General features: G+C 43.6%; 1 protein-coding gene across 1 annotated transcript in view; it reads left to right on the plus strand.

Annotated features, from left to right (window-relative positions):
• Window positions 1-7732: 7732 nt before the first annotated feature.
• TMC5 (transmembrane channel like 5) overlaps window positions 7733-21156 on the plus strand; it is a 23201-nt gene continuing 9777 nt past the window's right edge. The window contains exons 1-6 of the mRNA XM_077918935.1: window positions 7733-8272; window positions 15105-15277; window positions 17271-17488; window positions 18311-18418; window positions 20437-20544; window positions 20950-20986. Coding sequence (XP_077775061.1) covers window positions 15201-15277; window positions 17271-17488; window positions 18311-18418; window positions 20437-20544; window positions 20950-20986 — 548 coding nt within the window. The 5' untranslated portion in view covers window positions 7733-8272; window positions 15105-15200. The remainder of the gene's footprint in view (window positions 8273-15104; window positions 15278-17270; window positions 17489-18310; window positions 18419-20436; window positions 20545-20949; window positions 20987-21156) is intronic.

Consider the following 21156-nt stretch of genomic DNA (forward strand, 5'->3'; position numbering starts at 1 on the left):
GGAAGCGAGCTCGGCTGCTGACTGGGCCGGATATTATTGTTGTGAGGGAGGCCGGCGGGGAGCGGCCTCAGCGCCTCGTGGTGCAGCCGCCGCCCGAAACTCACGTTCGTTTGTTTCGAGTTGTTCACGTTTGAGGCTCGTCTCCCTTTTCCTTTTGAAAGTTTTAGGTATTAGTAGTCACCCCCAGAACTGGCGCCGCTTTCCAAGATAATCATGACTCCATTAACATTATACTGTACAGAGCAATTATAATAACCCACCCGACTCTTCAGGAGCCTTATAGCCTCATATAGACATTGGAGACACCTGTCAGGAGTAAACATGGACCGATGGTGTCAAATTGTATGGGAAACGGCCTTACTAGTGTTAATCAGAATTCTGAGGTCTCCGATATAGAATAAATGTTCATGAATGTACAAGGCAGGCACATAAGTATATAAACCACATGGTCTGAAATAGTTGTTGTTGTTTAGTCGTTTAGTCGTGTCCGACTCTTCGTGACCCCATGGACCAGAGCACGCCAGGCACTTCTGTCTTCCACTGCCTCCCGCAGTTTGGTCAAACTCATGCTGGTAGCTTCAAAGACACTATCCAACCATCTCGTCCTCTGTCACCCCCTTCTCCTTGTGCCCTCCATCTTTCCCAACATCAGGGTCTTTTCCAGGAAGTCTTCTCTTCTCATGAGGTGGTCAAAGTATTGGAGCCTCAGCTTCACGATCTGTCCTTCCAGTGAGCACTCAGGGCTGATTTCCTTAAGAATGGATCGGTTTGATCTTCTTGCAGTCCATGGGACTCTCAAGAGTCTCCTCCAGCACCATAATTCAAAAGCATCAATTTTTTGGCGATCAGCCTTCTTTATGGTCCAGCTCTCACTTCCATACATCACTACTGGGAAAACCATAGCTTTTACTATACGGACCTTTGTTGGTAAGGTGATGTCTCTACTTTTTAAGATGCTGTCTAGGTTTGTCATTGCTTTCCTTCCAAGAAGCAGGCGTCTCTTAATTTCGTGGCTGCTGTCACCATCTGCAGTGATCATGGAGCCCAAGAAAGTGAAATCTCTCGCTGCCTCCATTTCTTCCCCTTCTATTTGCCAGGAGGTGATGGGCCCAGTGGCCATGATCTTCGTTTTTTTGATGTTGAGCTTCAGACCATATTTTGCGCTCTCCTCTTTCACCTTCAATAAAAGGTTATTTAATTCCTCCTCACTTTCTGCCATCAAGGTTGTGTCATCTGCATATCTGAGGTTGTTGATATTTCTTCCAGCAATCTTAATTCCGGCTAGGGATTCATCCAGCCCAGCCTTTCGCATGATGAATTCTGCATATAAGTTAAATAACCAGGGAGACAAAATACAACCTTGTCGTACTCCTACAACCTTGTCGTACAGGAGAGCAATCCTGAAGCCATTTTGACTCTTCCCAAGTAGACCTCAAATATTTCTCTGCAAGGAGGAAGGAAAATGGGAAAAGCTTTCCAATTGTCCTTGGGCTGTAGGGGCTTACACCTCCCTGCAAATAAAGTCTGGCAAAGTATCTGTTAAGCTGAGCAAACTATCAATATGTGTAGGAGATTCAGGAAATAAAGTCTTTGGCGATCACTCGTAGTCAAGTAAGATTGTCTTCCATGAAGTGAGTCCATAAGTGGCTTTGGAGAACAATTCTCAATCCATGCATTCTTTCACAGTGGGGACGTAGGTTTCCGGGTGGGAGTTGATCACGGTGAGGATTTGCGAAATGTGCCTTCCTCTTAGCACGTTTCTCCCTTGCGTCCTGAGTTTGAGTGTCTTCAAAGTCCATGACACCTTTGGTAAAGGCTGGTCTCCAATTGGAGCTCTCACAGGCCAGTGTTTACTAATTATCAGTGTTTATACTACATTTTTAGAGATTTGCCTTGAGACAGTCTTTAAACCTCTTGTGTTGACCACCAGCATTACGCTTTCCATTTTAAAGTTTGGAATAGAGTAGTTGCTTTGGAAGACGATAAGCAGGCATCCAAACAACATGACCAGTCCAGTGAAGTTGATGTTGAAGAATTATTGCTTTGACACTGGTGATCTTTGTTTCTTCCAGAACACTGGCATTAGTTCACCTGTCTTCCCAAGTGATGTGTAATTTTTTTCAGAGACACCATTGATGGAATCTTTTGAGGAGTTGGAGATAGTGGTCCATGTTTCACAAGCGTACAGTAAGGTTGGTAGTACAATAGCTTTGTAAACAAGCATGTTGGTTTCCCTGTGAATGTCCCAGTCCACAAACACTCTGTACTTCAATCGGGAGAAAGCTACACTCGCAGAAATTGGGCGATACTGGATTTTGGCATCAATGTCGGCCCTTGTGGAAAGCCCAGGTAGGAGAAGTGATCAACACTTTGCAACGTTACACCATTGAATTGGATTTGTGGCACTGCAGAGGGGTTGTTTTGTGCTTGTTGGTGCAACACTTTGGTTTGGAAGTTGAGTGATAGGCCAAGCTTTTCATAAGCTTTTGCGAAGATATTTAGGATGGTTTGGAGGTCAGCCTCTGAGTGTGCACACACTATGTTGTCATCAGCATACTGAAGCTCTATGATGGAAGTTACGGTAACCTTACTCTTTGCTTTCAGCCTATTCAGGGTAAAGAGCTTTCCATGTGTTCGATATGATTTCTACTCCAGTGGGGAGTTTCCCTTCGACAAAGTGTAGGATCATGGCAATGAAAATAATGAATAGAGTTGGAGCGATAACACAACCCTGTTTAACACCTGATCCCACTGTGAATGGTCCACTTTGAGAGTCATTTTTATCTGTGATTGTTGATGTCATATTATCATGGAGGAGCCAAAGAGTGTTCACAAATTTATCTGGGCAGCCAGATTTCAGAAGGACAGTCTGCAGGGCATTACGATTTACAGTGTTGAAGGCCTTAGTCAGGTCAATAAATGGCATATACAGGGGTTGGTTTTGCTCTCTGCATTTTTCTTGAAGCTATCGAGCAATGAAAATCATGTCCACTGACCCCCCCAAAGGTCGAAAACCATTCTGGGATTCAGGAAGGGTAGTCTTGGATATTGTTAGGAGGCAGTTTGCTAAGATCTTTGCAATAATTTTGCCGGCCACAGCTAATAAAGAGATGCCTTGATGGTTTCCGCAATCAGTTCTCTTACCTATTCTAAAGAGATGGATAATTTTGGCTAAAGTCTGCTGGGATCTCCTCTTTCTCCCAGATTTTTCGATACACTTGTGAAGTTGTTGTGTAAGTTCAATTCCACACACTTTGAAGACTTTGGCATGTATTCCATCAGGTCCACCGGCTTTGTTGTTTTTTCATTTGGTTAAAAGCTGTACACAGCTCTCCCAGATTTACTGCAAGCTCATCTCTAGTATGTTTTTGCGGAATTTGTGAGAGGACCTCAGCAGCTACGGGGGAGTTGCTGTTAAGCAAAGACGTAGGAAGGGGGGCAGGGGGATGTACTGCCCCAGGTGTCATTGCTGAGGGGGGTGACATTCGGCATGCCACCCATGACTCCCAAGCCTACCCCAAGCCGTCGGGGGAAGGGGGGAGCTGCGCCGCTTTGTCTTCATTTTGACAGCCCAGGGGAGGCTTGGGAGTTGCAGGCGGGTGGCGTGCCCGGGTGTGAACTCTGCTCCTGATAGATGGTCCAGAAGGGCTCCATGATCCATGGTGTCAACAGCTGATGAAAGATCTAGTAAGAGGCACATGGTCACAATCCCCCTGGACCTCTCCCAACAGAGGTCACCCACCAGGCTCACCAAGGTATGCTCAGTCCTGAATCCAGATTGAAATGGATCTAGATCATTGGTTCCCAAAGTGGACAGTACTGCCCTCTAGTGTGTGGTGGGATGCTAAGAGGCAAGGATGTGGCAGTGGAGGTGGACCCCTTATTTACAACTGACCAGGTTTGAGCCTAGAGTGAGACACCTTCCTCACTTCATATTTACTACTCTTAGCACTTTTCAGAGCTATTCCCTTTGGTCACATTTTTATTTATAATTCTGAGTTGGCACAAGTCACAAGATAGCCAATTATTGGCCATAGCTATTTTTTCCTTATACTGGAGGGGATAATAGCAGGAATGAAGCACTGAATTCAGCAAGAAAGTGCTTCCCACTTATATGTTTATAGAAACGATAAACGGCAGTTTGGACTTGCTTTCAGCCAGATGGCACAGTGCCCACGTAAACCTCCAGTACAGGTATACAGATGCTTGGGACATTCTGTAGGACTGCACTCAAGCAAAGATCCACATGTTCCAGACCGACTGTTCCAAGCTACAGGTTGTTATTTCTTCCAAGATTAACAGGAACTCAGCAGAGTAATCATTCTTCCTAAGACTTTTGACATCTAAACATAAGAAAACAGTTGGCAGCTCCCCTCTTGCCCCAGTAAATCACAACAGTGGAGCATCAGGTAGGGTTGTATATGGATCAAAATAGGCATAGCGTATGAGTTTGTGAGTGAATCTGTCAATTTTGGTTTCTTTCAGTTTCTCATTTTATCCCACCTTGAATTCTGTTCTCTGTTTTCCCCCATCAATTTACAATAAAAAAAAAGTTATATTGAAAATCCATCAGCATTTTAGTGCAATTCTCTTAAAATACTATTTTTAAAAGATAATGTTGCCTATTATGCACACTTTTGCAAAGCAATTTCCCCTAATGTGATTCATTTTTGTATGCTGATTCCACTAACATATGCATTTTTCTGCACACATTTCTTGGCTGCAGAACTGCATTGCAAAACTCTATGCAAATTTCTATGGCCGGCTGTATTTCGGTTCACATATTGTTTCAGAAAGAGCAAATTAATTAGACTCACCTTCGTATGTCAGTGCACTCCTTTCATCTAATATTGGAGGCTGGAGCCAGCCGGCAAGCCAGATCTTTATTTCCCTCACCTGCTGCAGGTCACATCTGGCAGGTGGGCAAGGCTACCCACCTGTCAACCAGCGGATGACACAATGACATCAGATGAGGCACTTTTTGCCTGCATGGCTTGAAACGGTGTAGGCAAAGGCACGGCACTTTCCAAGCCTGACCCCTGTAGCTAGCAAAGCCACTTGCACAGAACTATCCAAGCTCCGAGTCATAACATGGAATCATAGAATGGTATTGCAAAGTTGGAAGGGGCACTGAGAATCATCTAGTCCAACCCCCTGCAATGCAGGAATCTGCAACTGGACAATACAGGGATCGAACCTGCAACCTTGGTGTTATCAGCACCACACTCTAATCAACTGAGCTATCCAGGCTGATATACATAAATCTCTGCATCTGTATTGGAATTGTTTCTATTTATTTATTTTTAAATCAAATTGTTTATTGCTTGTTGCATGCCACCCTGTCCTACTTTAAGAAGAATAGTGGAATATCAATTCAATAATAATAGTATTTATAATGTAATATAATATACCGGTACCTATATCACACTTTCATTCCACCCTTTTTCTCCAAGGAGCATAGATAGGAGCACCATCCTATGCTTTTTCATATATTGTTACTTTTGGGATTGCATTTGTTTATTAAAAATACTTTCTGTCCTGCCTTTCAGCTCTCAGTGCCATACCTCATTTGAATGACACATTTTCTCAAAGCAGAGTATACGGTTTCCACCAGCCCATTTCGAGGTAGGCTACACTGAGAAAGTGAGGTCGACTAGTCTAAATGAGGTCTTGAACTCAGGCCATTCTGCTATTTCTGTGGCAGGAATTGGCATAGTGGTTAAACACAAGCTACCACAAATATATTAAATGAACATAAAAGCATAACCGCTGCAGTGTTTACATAGTACATTCATGGGCTACAGATAGGTGGAAGCTTGTGTTTAAAGCGACTCAGACTGCATGCAGTCTTGCTCGTGGTTAGAAATGTTCAGCTAGGAGAGAACTTGTAGGAACACCATGTGGTGTTAAAGCAGTGCTGTTCAAACCAGGGTCCTGTGAGCATCTGCAGGAACACAGGAAACTGCACTTAAGTGGAATCAAATGCTGTGGTGGATCTAGCTCAATATTGTTGACAAGCTGGTAGCAGTTCTTCAGGGTTTCAGACACAAGTCTTTTTTTCCAGTCTAGAGACAGTGGAGGCTGGTCCATTAGGGCAAGTGGGGCACTGCCCCCCTTCCGCCAACCCCACCTTCAGCCAAACCCCAGCTGCCTGCCTTCTTTCTTACAACCAGTTCAGGAGGTGGCACTGACTGTCAGTTTCCTCTTCCTTAGTCTTAGTCGTGCCTTTCTAGATCTCAGTGGGGCAGGAGTGACAACTTGAATAAAACATTGTGGGGCCCAGGTAAGCCCCGCCCCGCAAAATTGATCACATGACGCAGTGCACATAAACCATTTGAATGGGAATGCCCATCAACTTTGTGGGGGCTTGGTCCCCTCAATTATTTTATTGTGGAGGCCAAAGCCCCCAAGACCACTAGGCGTTGGCTCCTATGCAACGGGGCTTACTTCTGAACAGATGTGCCTAGGATTGCACACTTCCCTTTTGAGCCAGCCACCCTGAAGAGCATCCAGCCCAACAGGCGAGATTCTGAGGATTATGGGCTGAGAGTGGGATTTTACTGCTGGTGTGCTCTGGTATAGATGCTTGAATTCCAAAGCTGCAGACCTCTGGTAGATGTAATTGAGAAACGTAGGCTACGACCCTGTACACGCTTCCCTGGGAGTAAGCCAGTGAACTCCGTGGGTAGTGTCTGAGTAGACACACATTGGCTTGCAGCATTGAATGCTAAGCTTCTGTTTGGTTCACCAGGGACATGAGCTATGGGTTGTATCCAGTATCCATCCTGCTCAGAGTAGTAGAGCCCTCAGAACTGATGGACAAGGTTAGCTTAGGGCCACTAATTTCAGCAGGTCTTCTCTGAGTAGAACTTAGTTGGTTACAGCCCCCCAAAATGTAGGGATGATCATCAGAAGAATGGCAGATTAAGTTGATGGATTATGCCGAAATGGCTAAAATGACCGGAAGAATCAGAAATCAAGACCAAAATTTTAATAAGGAATGGGGGAAATTTATTATTTATCTTAAAAACCATTGTAAACAGCTAACGTTGTTACTAGGTGAATTTTTAATGGTGAATTTCGGACATAATGGAGATGTAAAAGATTTGGATTACAGTGGTACCTTAGGTTAAGTACTTAATTCGTTTCGGAGGTCTGTTCTTAACCTGAAACTGTTCTTAACCTGAAGCACCACTTTAGCTAATGGGGCCTCCCGCTGCTGCTGCACCGCCGGAGCACAATTTCTGTTCTCATCCTGCAGCAAAGTTCTTAACTTGAAGCACTATTTCTGGGTTAGTGGAGTCTGTAACCTGAAGCGTATGTAACCTGAGGTACCACTGTATTGTAAAAGATGCAGGAGGAAATGATTAACAGTAGGACCCACAAAGGGGAGGAGGGGAGTCCAGGAGATTCCTTGGAATCTTGTTTTTATGTTGTATGTTAGAAATGTGATTGTAAAATTTCAATCTGAAAAACCAAATAAATAAATTTAATAATAATAATAATAAATAATAATAAAACCCAATTTGGGTGACTTTAAGAGATTAGACAACTTCATGAAGGAATGGGCTCATCAATGGCAAGTTTTTCGACCACCCACTGAGGCGTTGGCGTGTACATAGTACAAGTACATAGTACAGTATCGACGCAACACAGCAACGTTTCTCCGTGTCTCCTGTGGTTTTATATTGCCTACTCACGTTGAATAGCACAGACCTCGGACAAAGAATGAATGCGTATAGTTATGCGGAAATGTGAACACGCCAGTGAAAACATGCAGCAGGTTAAGCATCAGGCAAAGCACGGGGGGGGGAGTGGACTTTCGTTGCAATTACTGCTAGCAAACCTTCAGCTGAGCTTCAAGGGGGAAATCCCGGGGTTTGGATGCAGGAATGGAGATTGCCCCCCAGAGCTGCTGTAACCTCAGCTGCCCGGACGAGACGTTCCTTTAACGCACCACCTTTGTGTGTTGCGACTGTGCCTTTGCGGGGCAGTGGGTGGGTTGCTGCTGGGGACGAGGGCAGCTTAAGGTGTCGGTACCTGCTGATCTGCCGGGGGCGGAACCCTTCCCTCTCTCCACCCGCCACCCCCACCCCTTGCCTGGGATTCTCTGCCAGCCACTTCCTGAGAAAGCAGCAGCCCAAGAAGAGGACCAGAATGATGACTTGAGCGGAGCTTGCAACATTCCAGCAAAACCTTCCCGCTGCGGGCCGGATCCACTAGCCGGCTGCTGCATCCCTGAGTGGAGAGGAGAGCCGGCTCCTTCCAAGAGGTAAGAAGCCACGACATCATTTACTACTTCCTTGTCTGTTTCAGGACTTGTTTCTCTCCCCCCTTGTTTATACCGCGTGGGTGGTCTTACAGGAGAACCTCTTTCCCTTCCTGGCGCTTCCCACGGCTTCATGGGCATCCGCAGGGGGCGTGGACGAGGGGGCTCCCTCCCCAGATACTCCGCTTTCTGTTCTTAAAAAGCTTAATTTTCTAGCATTTGTAGAGTCTGAGTTACGAGAAGAAATGTGCAGGCAGCATTCTTTCTTTTTCCCCTTTTGCTGAGAAACTAGCCTACTCCCACCTGTCTGCTATCACTTTGTAGTTTTTAAAAAATCGTCAGGACGCCCACGCAGAGCTTCCTTACTCTTTCACCTCTCTCTTTGCCAGGGTCTCCATGTAAAGGGCTGACTTGGTACCAGTGGTAGCCCCAAAATACAAAGAGACCTAGAGACCTTAAACACACTCAAACACATTATACAGATAAAAATATAGGTGTCCACAGAGGTGGGAAATGGAGACTGTTGCTCCCCCTGGAAAACCCTAACCCCCGGATTCCCAGGTTTCATTAAAACAAAACAGAGAAAAGGATTAAGTTTCTAGCTTTTCTACAACCCCAGATCTGATGCAAACTCTTACAAGCATTATTCTTACTGAGAAACTAGTCTGCTTCACACTTTCATTGTTATACTTTCTCTTTCCTCCAATTCCCCCCCCCCCCAGGACACCCCCTCTTGTGTGTGCTTGTGTATTGTATGTATTTTGTAGTATTTTGTGTGTGTGAGTGTTTTATCAGGGAGTTTAGGATATAGAAGCTATCAGTTAGGAAGTACAGAAAGAACACAGTGACTGGTTAGATTTTTGAAAGATGTATTTAACTTTAACACTCCCATCCTAGATGTGTTTTTGGGAAGTTGGCCCTATTGAGTTTGATGAGTGCTTGTTTGTTAAAGTGATTTGTAATAAAAAACTCTTCCTGCTTTAAAGAAAAATTCTGAACTTCCTTTTTGCTCCCAAAGGATCTGTGTAATTTTTATAATCCACCTTTGGACATTTAGTCAATAAGGAAGTGAACAACAGCATAATGTTCTGATGGGGGTGGGAATTTTCAGCGAGGCTGATTAGCGAACATTAGTATCAACAGCTATAAGTATGCCAAGGTCTTTGAAAAGAGCAGGATAGGATAATAAAACCACTTAGAGCTTTTATTAAAATAAAGTGTTGTGAAATAAAATAAAATAGCGTAGCTGTTATCCTTGCTGATGGACAGATAACTTTAAAAAAACAGGTTCCAATTTATTTTCTCAGTATTATAAAATCTTAAAATTCGGTTGCAGCTGAATAAATTCAAAACTACGTATATAAACACAAGTGCTTGCACATGTAAACTTAGTGCTTGCTTTATTGTAGAAGGAGTTTTATGTAATATGTTATTCTTCCTTATCAGTTAACTGCAATGTTTATGCTAACAGGTGGTGCCCCAAGGCAAATAAAGTGTCTAGTCCTTGTAGAAATCGATAGGATTTTAACATACTTAGCAGCACACGTCCTGTCTCCTTCTGAAGTGCCTGGCTGGAATGTGTCATCTAATTGTGACACATCCTCCTCTGGATGGAAGATAGTCTAGATTTTGTATTTATATATTTAAAGCGGTATTGTACCACTTTAAATAGTCATTGCTTCTCCCAAATAATCCTAAAAACTGTAGTTTGTTGAGGGTGATGAAAGTTGTCAGGAGCTACAATTCCCAGAACGGTTTAACAGTCTATCCCTCTGCCAAGGGAATTCTGGGAATTGTAGCTCTGGGTGGGGAATAGGAGTCTCCTAACAACTCTCAGCACCCTTAACAAATTGCAGTTCCCAGGATTATTTGGGGGAACCTATGACTGTTTAAAGTGGAGTGATACTGCTTTAAATGTATAGTGCAGATGAGGCCTAATGTAAGAGTATAGGGACGCGGCTGGCGCTGTGGTCTAAACCACTGAGCCTCTTGGGCTTGCTGATTGGAAGGTCGGCGATTCGAATCCCCATGAGGGGGTGAACTCCCGTTGCTCTGTCCCAGCTCCTGCCAACCTAGCAGTTTGAAAGCACGCCAGTGCAAGGAGATAAATAGGTACTGCTGCGGCAGGAAGGTAAATGTTGTTTACGTGCGCTCTGGCACTCGTCACGGTCATCCGTACACCAGTAGCGGTTTAGTCATGCTGGCCACATGACCCGGAAAGCTGTCTATGGACAAACGTCAGCTCCCTCGGCCTGAAAGCGAGATGAGCACCGCAACCCTATAGTCGCTTTTGACTGGACTTAACCGTCCAGGCGTCTTTTACCTTTTACTTTAATGTAAGAGCCACATCTGTTGCTCCACTTACTTTTCCATCTTCCTCTATCTATATTTTGTCTCTGACCACACCCGCCACTTCAGTGTGACCCCAAGAAAGATGCTCACGAGGGAATGTGGCTTTCAGGCTGAAGAAAAACTTCCCTGTACCTGGGGTACAGGATTGCAATTTGCAGCTTTAACTTTCTCTGCTGCATTCATCTTGGACCTCCAGCCTTGGGAGATGGGAAATTCAGGCATCTGCCTAAGCCCACCCCCAGCAGGATCCCCACAACCATAATCTTCTCACTGTTTAAAGCAGATTTAAAGAACATGACTTCCCCCAAAGAATCCTGGCAACTGTAGTTTGCTAAGGGTGCTGGGTATTGCGTCTCTATGAGGGGTGAACTCCAGTTCCCATAATTCCTTTTTGGCTTTAAAAGTGCTTTAAATGTACAGTGTGGATATGAGCTGGCTGCTATTCATGGTGGCTAGCTCAAGTGGATGGGCTTGTAGATTGGGATAAAGACTGCTCTGAAGGTTGTGGGGGAGCCCTTGGAAAGCCTGGCTCCCACCACATGTCTGCTCTAATCAGCATGAGCATCATGCTCTCAGGAATCAAGGTGCGCAGAACAGGATCTGAACTCAGGTGAGCTCTCCTTACTTTATGGGCAATTTCCGCACCTGGCTGCCAACCTACCCACTTAGAAACTTTGGAAGATGCCCAATGGTAGGGCTGGCTCTGTACTTCTATGAGGATTAACTTTCAGCCTCAGTTTTCCTTCCATCTAGAAGCCTACCTTAACTGTATTTTTATGGGGAAGAACATGATAAAGGCTGTGAACCATATTATTTCACAACTGTCCTTCTGAAAACAGCACCCCTTGGCACTTCACTACTTGCCAAACTCAGGATACTTCTTTAGCGTTAGTGGAACATTTTTATTTGCCCCGTAGTAACAGAAACCTAGAAGGTAGTCTGTGGAGAAAAAGCCTATTTCTCCGTAAATCAAGGTGTGGTTACTAATACCTCTATCTCTCGCTGTGTATATGCTATATCTTTAAAGCACATTTCCCTCCTCTAGGAATTCTGGGCAATGTAGTTTGTTGAGTGTGGCTGGGAATTGTAACTCTATGAGGGGTAGACTACAGCAACCAGAATTTTTGGAGGGGGAAAATGTGCTTCGAATATATGCAGCATGACTGTTTGCTGAGGGCCAAATCAATTTCTGGGAGGGGGCTGGGCACGTGGGGGTGCAGTTGTGTGGGAGAAGGCAGTCAAAAGTGGGTGGGCAATGGAGGTAAATCTAGGCTATTTTTTACACACCTTGGTGTGACTGAGAAGATGTGTGGCGTGGAGAGAGTCCAAAGGACCAAAGAGAGAAGGAAGCCTGTGGTTCAGCCCTCCTGATCTATCTTAATGGGAAATAGTTTTCTAAAAAGATACCATGGTTGCAGAGATTGCTAATCCAATTGCTGTGTTCTTTAAAAGCAAACAGAGAATCCATATATTTTAATTTCCTCTCCTTCCTGCTCCAAATGAACTTGGTCGGTGAAGATCTTGAAAGCGATACATCTCATTAAATTATAACCTGGAACTGGTAGCAAACACAGTATTCAGTTCGATGTAACCTGAGAAGCAAAAGAGCCTCGCTCTTTGTTGATTCTGATGGCTCAGGCTATTACTTTGAGGTTGCAGTTTCTCGCTGCTCAAGTTGGCTGAGAACATTCTGAAAGCAATAAAGTGAATGAGCTAAAATAAATAAATACCCAGAGCCAGTGAAGCTACATGTCTATAGCAGGGACAAGGAAGAACGACCTTAAATGAGTCCAGAGAAATATACCTTGCCCCTTCTGTGCCCCCCCTTTCTTTTCTGGCTCAGCCATTGCCCTCCTTTCCCTCACAGAGCTTCCCAGAGAACTCTGGGAATTGTCATTGTAGGGTGACAATGGGGTCTCTCCCAACAATTCTCAGCACCTTTAGCAAACTGTAGCTCCTAGGATTTTTTTTTTTTGGGGGGGGGGGGAAGCGGTGGCTCTTTAAGGTGGTGTGATACTGCTTCAAATGTATGGGGCAGGTAGGATATATAGGAGGGGAGGGAACATTGCAAAGGGACTCCTTGATCCTGGAGCTTGTCCTGTTTGTTTTGACCTCGGTGATTAAATCACTTAATAATAGCATGATGTGCTAAGGCGGTATACCGACTGAGGGCAAAATGACACACTTTATTTAACTAAATGATTGAATTTGACAAGTTTGCGTGTGTACGTTTGAAAGTAAAAGAAAGTAGCTGGTACATACATATGACCAGCTACTTTATTTTTCTTTCAAACGTACACACACACACACACACACACACACACAGAGACATGTCAAATTCAATGAATGACTAGACTAGAATGAAGATATGGTTTTATTTGTAGATGTGTGCTCCCCCCCTTTTTTTTCTTTTTTTCTCCTTTTTCCTTTTTGTGTCTTGTTTTTCTTTCTTGTTTGTATAGTTTTTATTTTGGATTCAGTGTTTGTAATTTTTGTTGTAATGTTGCATTGAAGATAAAATTTATATTAATTTTTTTTAAAGTAGCTGGAGAGAGCAGAATCAAGGCTGTGTGTGTGTGTGAGTGAAAACCTATTCCTTTCTGTGTTACACAAATTAGTTTTGTAGAAGCGTAAACACTTTCCTTCAGGATTCTGGGAAGAAAAAGAGAGTTTTGCTGATGGTGTTGGTATCGTGTTGGTATCGAAGTCCGAGTAAAAGAATGTATTAACTTATTCGCCATGTTTTATATTGCCACCTGGAACTTTTGCTGACAAGTTCCTGATGACACGATAGAGAGGGTAGGCTGCTTATGTTCAAGTAAAATGGCTGACCTTTGTCTTGAGGCCCATGAAAGCATTTCCACCTTTCCTGGTCTCGCTGAACAAAGGTGTGCTAACTCTTTTAGCACTCAGTATTTCCTTGTGGTTTCTAAGTGACGTAGCGGATATTTGAAGATGGGATTTGTGTTTGGTTTTTTGGCAAGCTAAAACATGTCATCTCATAGGAATAACATAAGAAGGCCAGAACAGGTTAATCCTAACCTGAAGACAAAAATGCAGTTGAAAAGTTAGAATTGTGGCTTTTCTATTGAGCCCCTGTGCTGTTAGACTGACACGTATCAACGGAATTTGTCCCCAGACTGAAAGATACGTTTTTAAGTATTGTAAGAAAAAATAAATGGGGGCGGGGGGGGGTCAACAATAAAAATACAAAACAATCCACAATTCAACCAGATCATAAACCAAAATATTAGCATAAAAATCAAGACCGTAATCCTTAACCAGGGTTTGTCCTTAACCCAAGGTTTCAAACTGAGATTTCAGGCTCTGTTATCAGCACTTAAACACAGTTAACGTTAGTGCTGATGTAATTTGATCTTTCGTTAAGCTGGGTGAGACATACTCTCCAATGTTTCTCCAGTGAAAATAGGGCTGTCCTATTCCACAATTTTATTCTTTATACCCCACCCATCTGACTGGGTTGCCCCAGCCATTCTGGGCGGCTTCCAACCTACATAAAAATGTAAGAAACCATTAAACATTTTTTTTAAAAAAAGCTTCCCTATACAGGGCTGCCTTCAGGTGTCTTCTAAAGGTTGTCTAGTTACTTATCTCCTTGGCTTGAGGGTCACAAAACTCCATGCCCTTCAACATTTATCTGATGAAAATAGGGACATCCTAAGGAACAGTAGGATCAAATCAGAAACTGAGACAGCTTCTGTAAATCTGAGACTGTCCCTGGAATATAGGGACACTTGGAGAGTTTGGAGAGATTCTCATGAGAGAGAAAGTATGCAATCCCTTCGCCTGTTCCCAGTGTCATAACCATGGTTCACTGAAGTGGTATATCCACACCGGAATGTAGTATTCAGCATATGTGGTTTCCTATAACCATCACCCCAAAATACTACAACTCAAGGACAGCTAATAAGTTGAATTGGGGTAGATTTGGGCTGGATAAACGGAGCCATCTTGCACACAGTCTTTAGTGGGTTATATTCAACACAGAGTATATCCACTGAAATTCATGGACTGCAGTAAGTAATGTCCATGATTGAGTAGGGCTAACACTGGATATAACCCTATGCATTTATGACATTCATTGTTAGAAGAAAACATGCTGGCTTCTGAGTTTGATGGCTTTAAAAGGAAAGGAAAGAAACTCAAAGAGGACAAGGGTATCAGTGGCTACTAGTTGTGATCGCTCTGTGTAACTCTTTTGTTGGGGATAGGGGACCTATAGCCTTCTAGCAAAGTGAAACATGCCCAGTTCAACTCCTCATAGGACTTCTGAGAGGGTATGTGATTTTTAACTGAGAAAACTCTGTGTGTGTGTGTGTGTGTGTGTGTGTGTGAGAGAGAGAGAGAGAGAGAGAGAGAGAGAGAGAGAGAGAGAGAGAGATATGGTTAAAGGCTTAAACAAGAGGGTGTGAGTGTGAAGGATTGGCTGGAACGTATTTTAATTTAATTTCTTTTAAAATAGATTCGGGATGAAACTTCGCCCAGTAAAAAACTGAAAACAGTCCACCAAGTTGATTTCTAAACATCTTTCATACGAAGGCAAAGATTTGGATGCATCATGTCTTTCCACTACAATAATGAAGCCTTTGAAAACCCAGACTATCACCACTCTGAAACGCTAGAGATTGACAGAACGTAAGTCTGAAATATAGCATATAAAAGACTAAGCTGTTGCTATTGTTGAATTAACAAAGCAAATAATGATGCATGTTCCTAGAATAAACCTAGCTACTCATTCTGTGCATTGATATCTAGATTATTTATTACAAGTAAAAGTATTTCTGTTCAGGGTGCCAACGAAACACACCCTTCTCCAGTAAGCCATTTCATTTCCTCAGACTTCTGTTTTCGTTTCCTGATTGGCAGCATTCTGTTACTGAATGTTTAGTCCTCATGGGTACCAAAGTTACTTTTGTAACACAGGTAGAATCCAAAGAGAAAAGAAATCCAGATAATAATACCTCACTGAGAAAAATGAACGAAAACAGTATATAATTTGAGGAGAGAGGACCAGAGAGCTTTTCTTTTGTAGTTCCAGCCTTCTACATAGCAGGGAAACCTTGAACCAAACATAAAGAGGAAAACTCCTTCACAACTACACAGCCAATTGGAGCATGTATTGCCACTGCATTTCAGGCTTGTTAGGATATGCATTTCTGGTCTCTGAGAGGAGACCTCTACTAATTGCACAGAAAACACAATATCGCCAGTGTCACAGACACCAACATTTTACGTATGCAACACACATTCAAAATAAGATTCACATTTTCATTAAAAGATCTGGGGAACTTTTGGCCCTCCAAATGTTACTGGGCTCAAATCCCATCAGCCATCACCATTGACCTTGCTAGCTGGGGGCCAAAGGTTCCCCAAGCCTTTTTCAGGTCATGCTCAAAGATGGCTACTCTTAGGTGGTTATATGGAGGGAAAAGGCTATCAGTGGCAACTAGTCATGAGGGCTATATGCTACCTCTAAGATCAGAGAGGGCATGCCTCGCACTACCACTTGCTGGAGATTGTGAGGAGGAGAATTTGTGTCCTGCTAGTTGACGTTCCACAGGTATCTGAATAGCCATTGTGAGATACAGGAGGTTGAACTAGATAGTCCTGGGGCCACCAGTGTGGCACCCATGGGCAAATGTCGCCCTTGAGAACTGCCTCTAATCATGAAGCCTTTGAATCATTGTCCCTACAAACGGACACTCCATTTCATCATGAGATAGTGAGAGGTGGTTAGCTTTTCAGACCTGTAGTTGGATCCATCAGGGTTCTTCTGACATTTTTAGGCCTTTCTAAGCCATGCCTACCATATTTTTTGCCCTATAGGACACACCGGCCCATAGGACGCACCTAGTTTTCAGGGGGGGAAATCAAGGGAAAAATATGACCCCCCCCCCACAGATCTGGGAGCAGTGGACAGGCTGCACGCAGCCTGTGCGCTACTCCAAGACCTTCTCCCTGCTTTTGTGGGAGGTGTGGGAGGAATTCCCCCACCTCCCGCAAAAGCCCAGAGGAGCCCCGCGTGACTCCTGCGGGCTTTTCGACCAGGAGGGAGAAGGGACTGAAACGGCCAGTTAGTCCCTTCTCCCTCCTTGGGGAAAAGCCCCCAAGTGCCGCTCGCTCTTTAAAGGGTGCTCGGCTCCTGCGGACTTTTCTATGAGGTGGGGGAATCCCCCCACCTCGTAGAAAAGCCAGCAGAAGCCGCGGAGCCCCTTTAAAGAGCGTGCGGCTTTTGCCTGCTTTTGCGGGAGGTGGGGGAATTCCCCCATCTCCCGCAAAAGCCCAAAGGAGGGTTGGAGAGTAGCGGGAAGGCGTCGCACACCTTCCTGCTGCCCCCCATCCTCTGGGGCTGGCGATGGGGGAAGCGCTGCTTTCCCCACCGCCAGCCTCGAAGAGCAGTCTCCTGGCTTCAGCGGAAGCAATGCGTAGCCTCCGGAGTGCAGGCTTCAGAGGCTTCGCGTTGCTATCGCTGAAGCCAAGGAGTCTGCATTCGCCCCATAAGACGCACACACATTTCCCCTTCATTTTTGGAGGGGAAAAAGTGCGTCTTATAGGGCGAAAAATACGGTATATTTCACTTCCTTCCTGGTAGCTGCTTACTTCTCCCCTCTCTTTATTTCTCACACAGAAGACCCTCTCAGAGGAGCACTTCTTTTCGTTTTAATCCTTACGGCGCCTCTCCCTACGAATCCGATGTTGATTACGACAACGCTGAAGAACGAGGACGAAGCTCGTTTGTGCTGATGCCTATGAGCTCGATGCAGACTCCATCTGATGATGATGAATACAGGCGGACAGATTTTGTGCCTGAGATGTCCAGTGCAAATCCATATGGAAACTCTCATGGTATGTCATTGCATTTTATGTTTGCAAGTTGTAAAGGAATAATGCAGAACATTTTGAGGTTAATATAATGGGGAAATGCAAGTGCGAACCGCAAGAAAAGGATTCCACAGGAAGTGTTGATGTTTTAAGAGCCCAGCTGCTCCTTTCCATCATACATCTTTCCTAGTTCTCCATCCCTCCAAAAACAGTTTGTCAGCCTTTTGTAGGCATTCAGTGCATACTGAACTGTTTTGGGTGTCTTCCTCCACATCAAATTTAGGATTTGTGCAAAATCCTTGAAGCCTGTTGAAATTTCACATCCGCGTGTGGCTGGTGCAATTTTGGGCTAAATGACAACAGCCCTCTAAAACTTGTCAGAAATGCAGGGAATACTGTAATATATCTAATACATTGTGTAAGTATCTGCACAGCTGCCAGCGGGACTAGGGATGCCTGGCTGTGAGTTACGATTTTGGCTTCAGCAGAATTCTAGGCTCCCCCCCCCCACCAAAAAAAAAGGACACATGATGGAAAAACTGGGGTAAAATCTCTGAATATATGCAATTTTATTTTTTGTGAAATTGGAAAAGGTGGGCCTGTGTGCGCATGCGCAAACAGCTTGTGAATTTGGTTGTGCCCTGGCTGTCACTTGGGTTTGGGCTGTACTGTGTCAGAGTGGAGGTGGGGCATATATGCGATTCCATGCAAAAATGTACAAAATCTCTAGACCCAGAAAACTAGTTCTACAGGGTCCTAGCTTTCCCCCTGGATGTGTGTGTGTGTGTGTGTGGACTGCAAGAAGAGCTGCAACCTGCTTCTGCACTTTTCTTTTTTCTTCATTAGTTAATCCTTCATTTGAGTATGAACCAGAATTAATACAGAGGTCGCCTGCTGCTAATAATCTTCTGAATGATCCTTATGCACACAGACTGGGTGATATGCCTGATGGAGGTAAGGTTTATGGGATATAATGGCATTGTTGAAATTTTTAAGTTTTGATATCAAAAATTATTCAGAGTAGGTTTCATAGCTGATTTGAATTTTAAATACTGTGTAAGAAAATTTACTGAATAGGCAAATATCATTTGATTATGAAAGGATTTTTGAAGTATATTCTAATGATATAGAGACCATGCACCCTGGTGTTTGTTTGTTTGTTTGTTTGTTTCCTTTACCTTTAGGTTCTAGGGCAGGTTACAGAATTAAAACACACTATTAAAAACTATTAAACTATTAAAAACAGCTTACAATCATAAAAACGTACACTTCAATTGTCAAAAGCCAGGGGGGAAATGTGTGTCTTCAGCATTCTTCAGAAACTGTATAATGAAGGTGCCAGACACACTTCTGTGGAAGGTAGTTCTACAACTTGGGGGCCACCACAGTGAATGCCCTGTCCTGTCACCCTCCTCGACCCTCTGAGGGCAGAGGAACTAACTGCATGAGGGTCCCCTGTGCCGATCTCAGTACCCAAGAGGGTCTGTGGGGAAGGAGATGGTCTTTCAGATATATGGGACCTGAGTCATTCTCCGCAGTGTGATTTTCCTTCCTCAGAGTGAGTTGTCCTACCTCAGCATAAAACAAGAAATGCAATTGTGAATGATGTCTTTAAACTCTCTGGCTAGGGCTGTTTGGGCTCGGGGGCGATTTTTGAGTCTTGATTTTTGAAATATGGCAGCCCTATGTTAGGGATGGGAATGAAATTCTTTCCAAGCTAAGATCTGCCACTTCCCTTCAAAGTAGTAATGTCTTTCATTCATGAGAGACAAAAATCAAGCTATTTTGTTCTTCATAACAGAACAAAAGATCCTCTTTTCTTATTGAAACCTCCTATTTCTGGGTGGTGATATGGATTCCCCAAAGGATCAACTGAATAATAAACATGTAAATATTGAGAACCCAGGCAGCACATTGGACACAAAGCATTCTGGCCCATTTACCGTAAGTGGTTGCAGGATAAATTTGTTTGGGGCAAAAATACTTCAGCCACCACAAATTTCTTAAGTTCAGACATGGAGACTCTTGAAGACCTGGAAAAGGCTTACCTAAAAACAGGTGCTTCAGACGTTCCACCTCCACTTAGGCCAGAAATCATATTTAAAAACCATTTGCCAAAGGAAGAATGCAGTGAATAAATGCCATGTTGTTCTCAGACCATTAGAGAACAATTAATTGCATCTTCTGGCTCTGAAGTGGAAGGTATAAGTACCCATGGTATTCAGATTCTGCTGCTCTCAAATTTTGAAGTGTATGCACATAACTGTATATAGCAGGTAAACACAACCCCGTGACTTAATTGATGGGGGTGGGTTGTCACCATCAAATATCTCCAGTGCTTAAAAGCTTGCATTAGCTGCCTATATGCTGGCAAAGCTTGCTTAAGGAAATCCCAGTGGCTTTTGGCATTTAATGACACTGGTCTTCATACTCCAGCACTGGTATAGGATACCTTCAAGGCTGTGGTTTGGGGTACTCTTATCAGTAACACAGTACACTGAAACAAGAGGAAAGTCCTTTGTCTACCATTAGTTGAAGATATTTAAGAACAGGATAACATAAAATTGCATCTAGTAAATGTGCTTACTGACAGTTACCTGGGAAAATAAAACAGCTTTACTCACTAAATATTCCCAAAATTGTGACCATTCAATATCTTAAACAATCCTATTATGAACTTGGTAATGAAAACTCAAGGGTTTTAGCTAACCAGTTATGGAAAAGGAAAGGAATCAGTTTAATTTTTTAAAAGTGGGAAACTGTGAAATAACATATAAGAAAATTTCTTAACAGCTATAAATGATCTTATATAACCTAGTTAGGCTCTCATATACCTTACCTCTCCCCACAGTAGACTTCTAGCATATTACACTGGGAAGGTAAGCTGTATGAAAACAAATCTATTTAGATCGGTGCTTCATTTATTAAGTTTTGTAAAGTTCACTAAAAAGGTGCTTTGGTTAATTCCTCAGTTCACTTAATCCAGAGACGTCACAGGCAAGAAGTTGATATGGTCTTCATGACACCGTCTAGTCTATTTCGATCAGACCCAGGATATGAAGAGACCAAGAAAAAGGATGGTAAATAAATTCTTCCGACTTCTCTCTCATTCCTCCCAGGTTTCCTATGGAAAGAATTTTTAGAGTCCCAGTGTTGTTGGTTAATGTGTTATTAAATCATTACAGTACAATTGCATCTTGAACTGAGTTTACTTGTGTGATTTCAACCTTGTGTGGTTCAAAGGCAGCTGCTTGAAATCCTGTAAATTAATTGCATTCAAGGTGGAGAGCTTCAAAGCTCCTTGTTTGTGCTGGGTTTTCCCAGTGCGGAAAGAGATTTTAAGCTCTTGGACTTGCTTACCTTGCTCTAGGATGCTCTTGCGAGATCTTGCAGGAACTCAGATGGCCCCATGAGATCTCATGAGAGCATCCCAGAGCCTAGTAAGCAAGGTGGAGAGCTTAAAAGCTCTCCGTCTTGCTTGGAAGTTGAGGATGGTTGTGCGAGGGCAGTTCCAATGGGGCGGTATATGTATAGGCATTTCTGCGTATACACACCCTCCCCAGAACATGACCACATGCAAGACGTAAGCGTACTGTGCCACAATAAGTGTTCCTTTCCTTTTGTTACAGCAATAATTTTCTTGGGGGGAGGGGAAGGGATTTTCTAAAGAATTATTGTACTGTGGAACTATA

The sequence above is a fragment of the Podarcis muralis genome, chromosome 14 (genome assembly GCF_964188315.1).
Source record: "Podarcis muralis chromosome 14, rPodMur119.hap1.1, whole genome shotgun sequence".
In the NCBI taxonomy this organism is placed as follows: Eukaryota; Metazoa; Chordata; class Lepidosauria; order Squamata; family Lacertidae; genus Podarcis; species Podarcis muralis.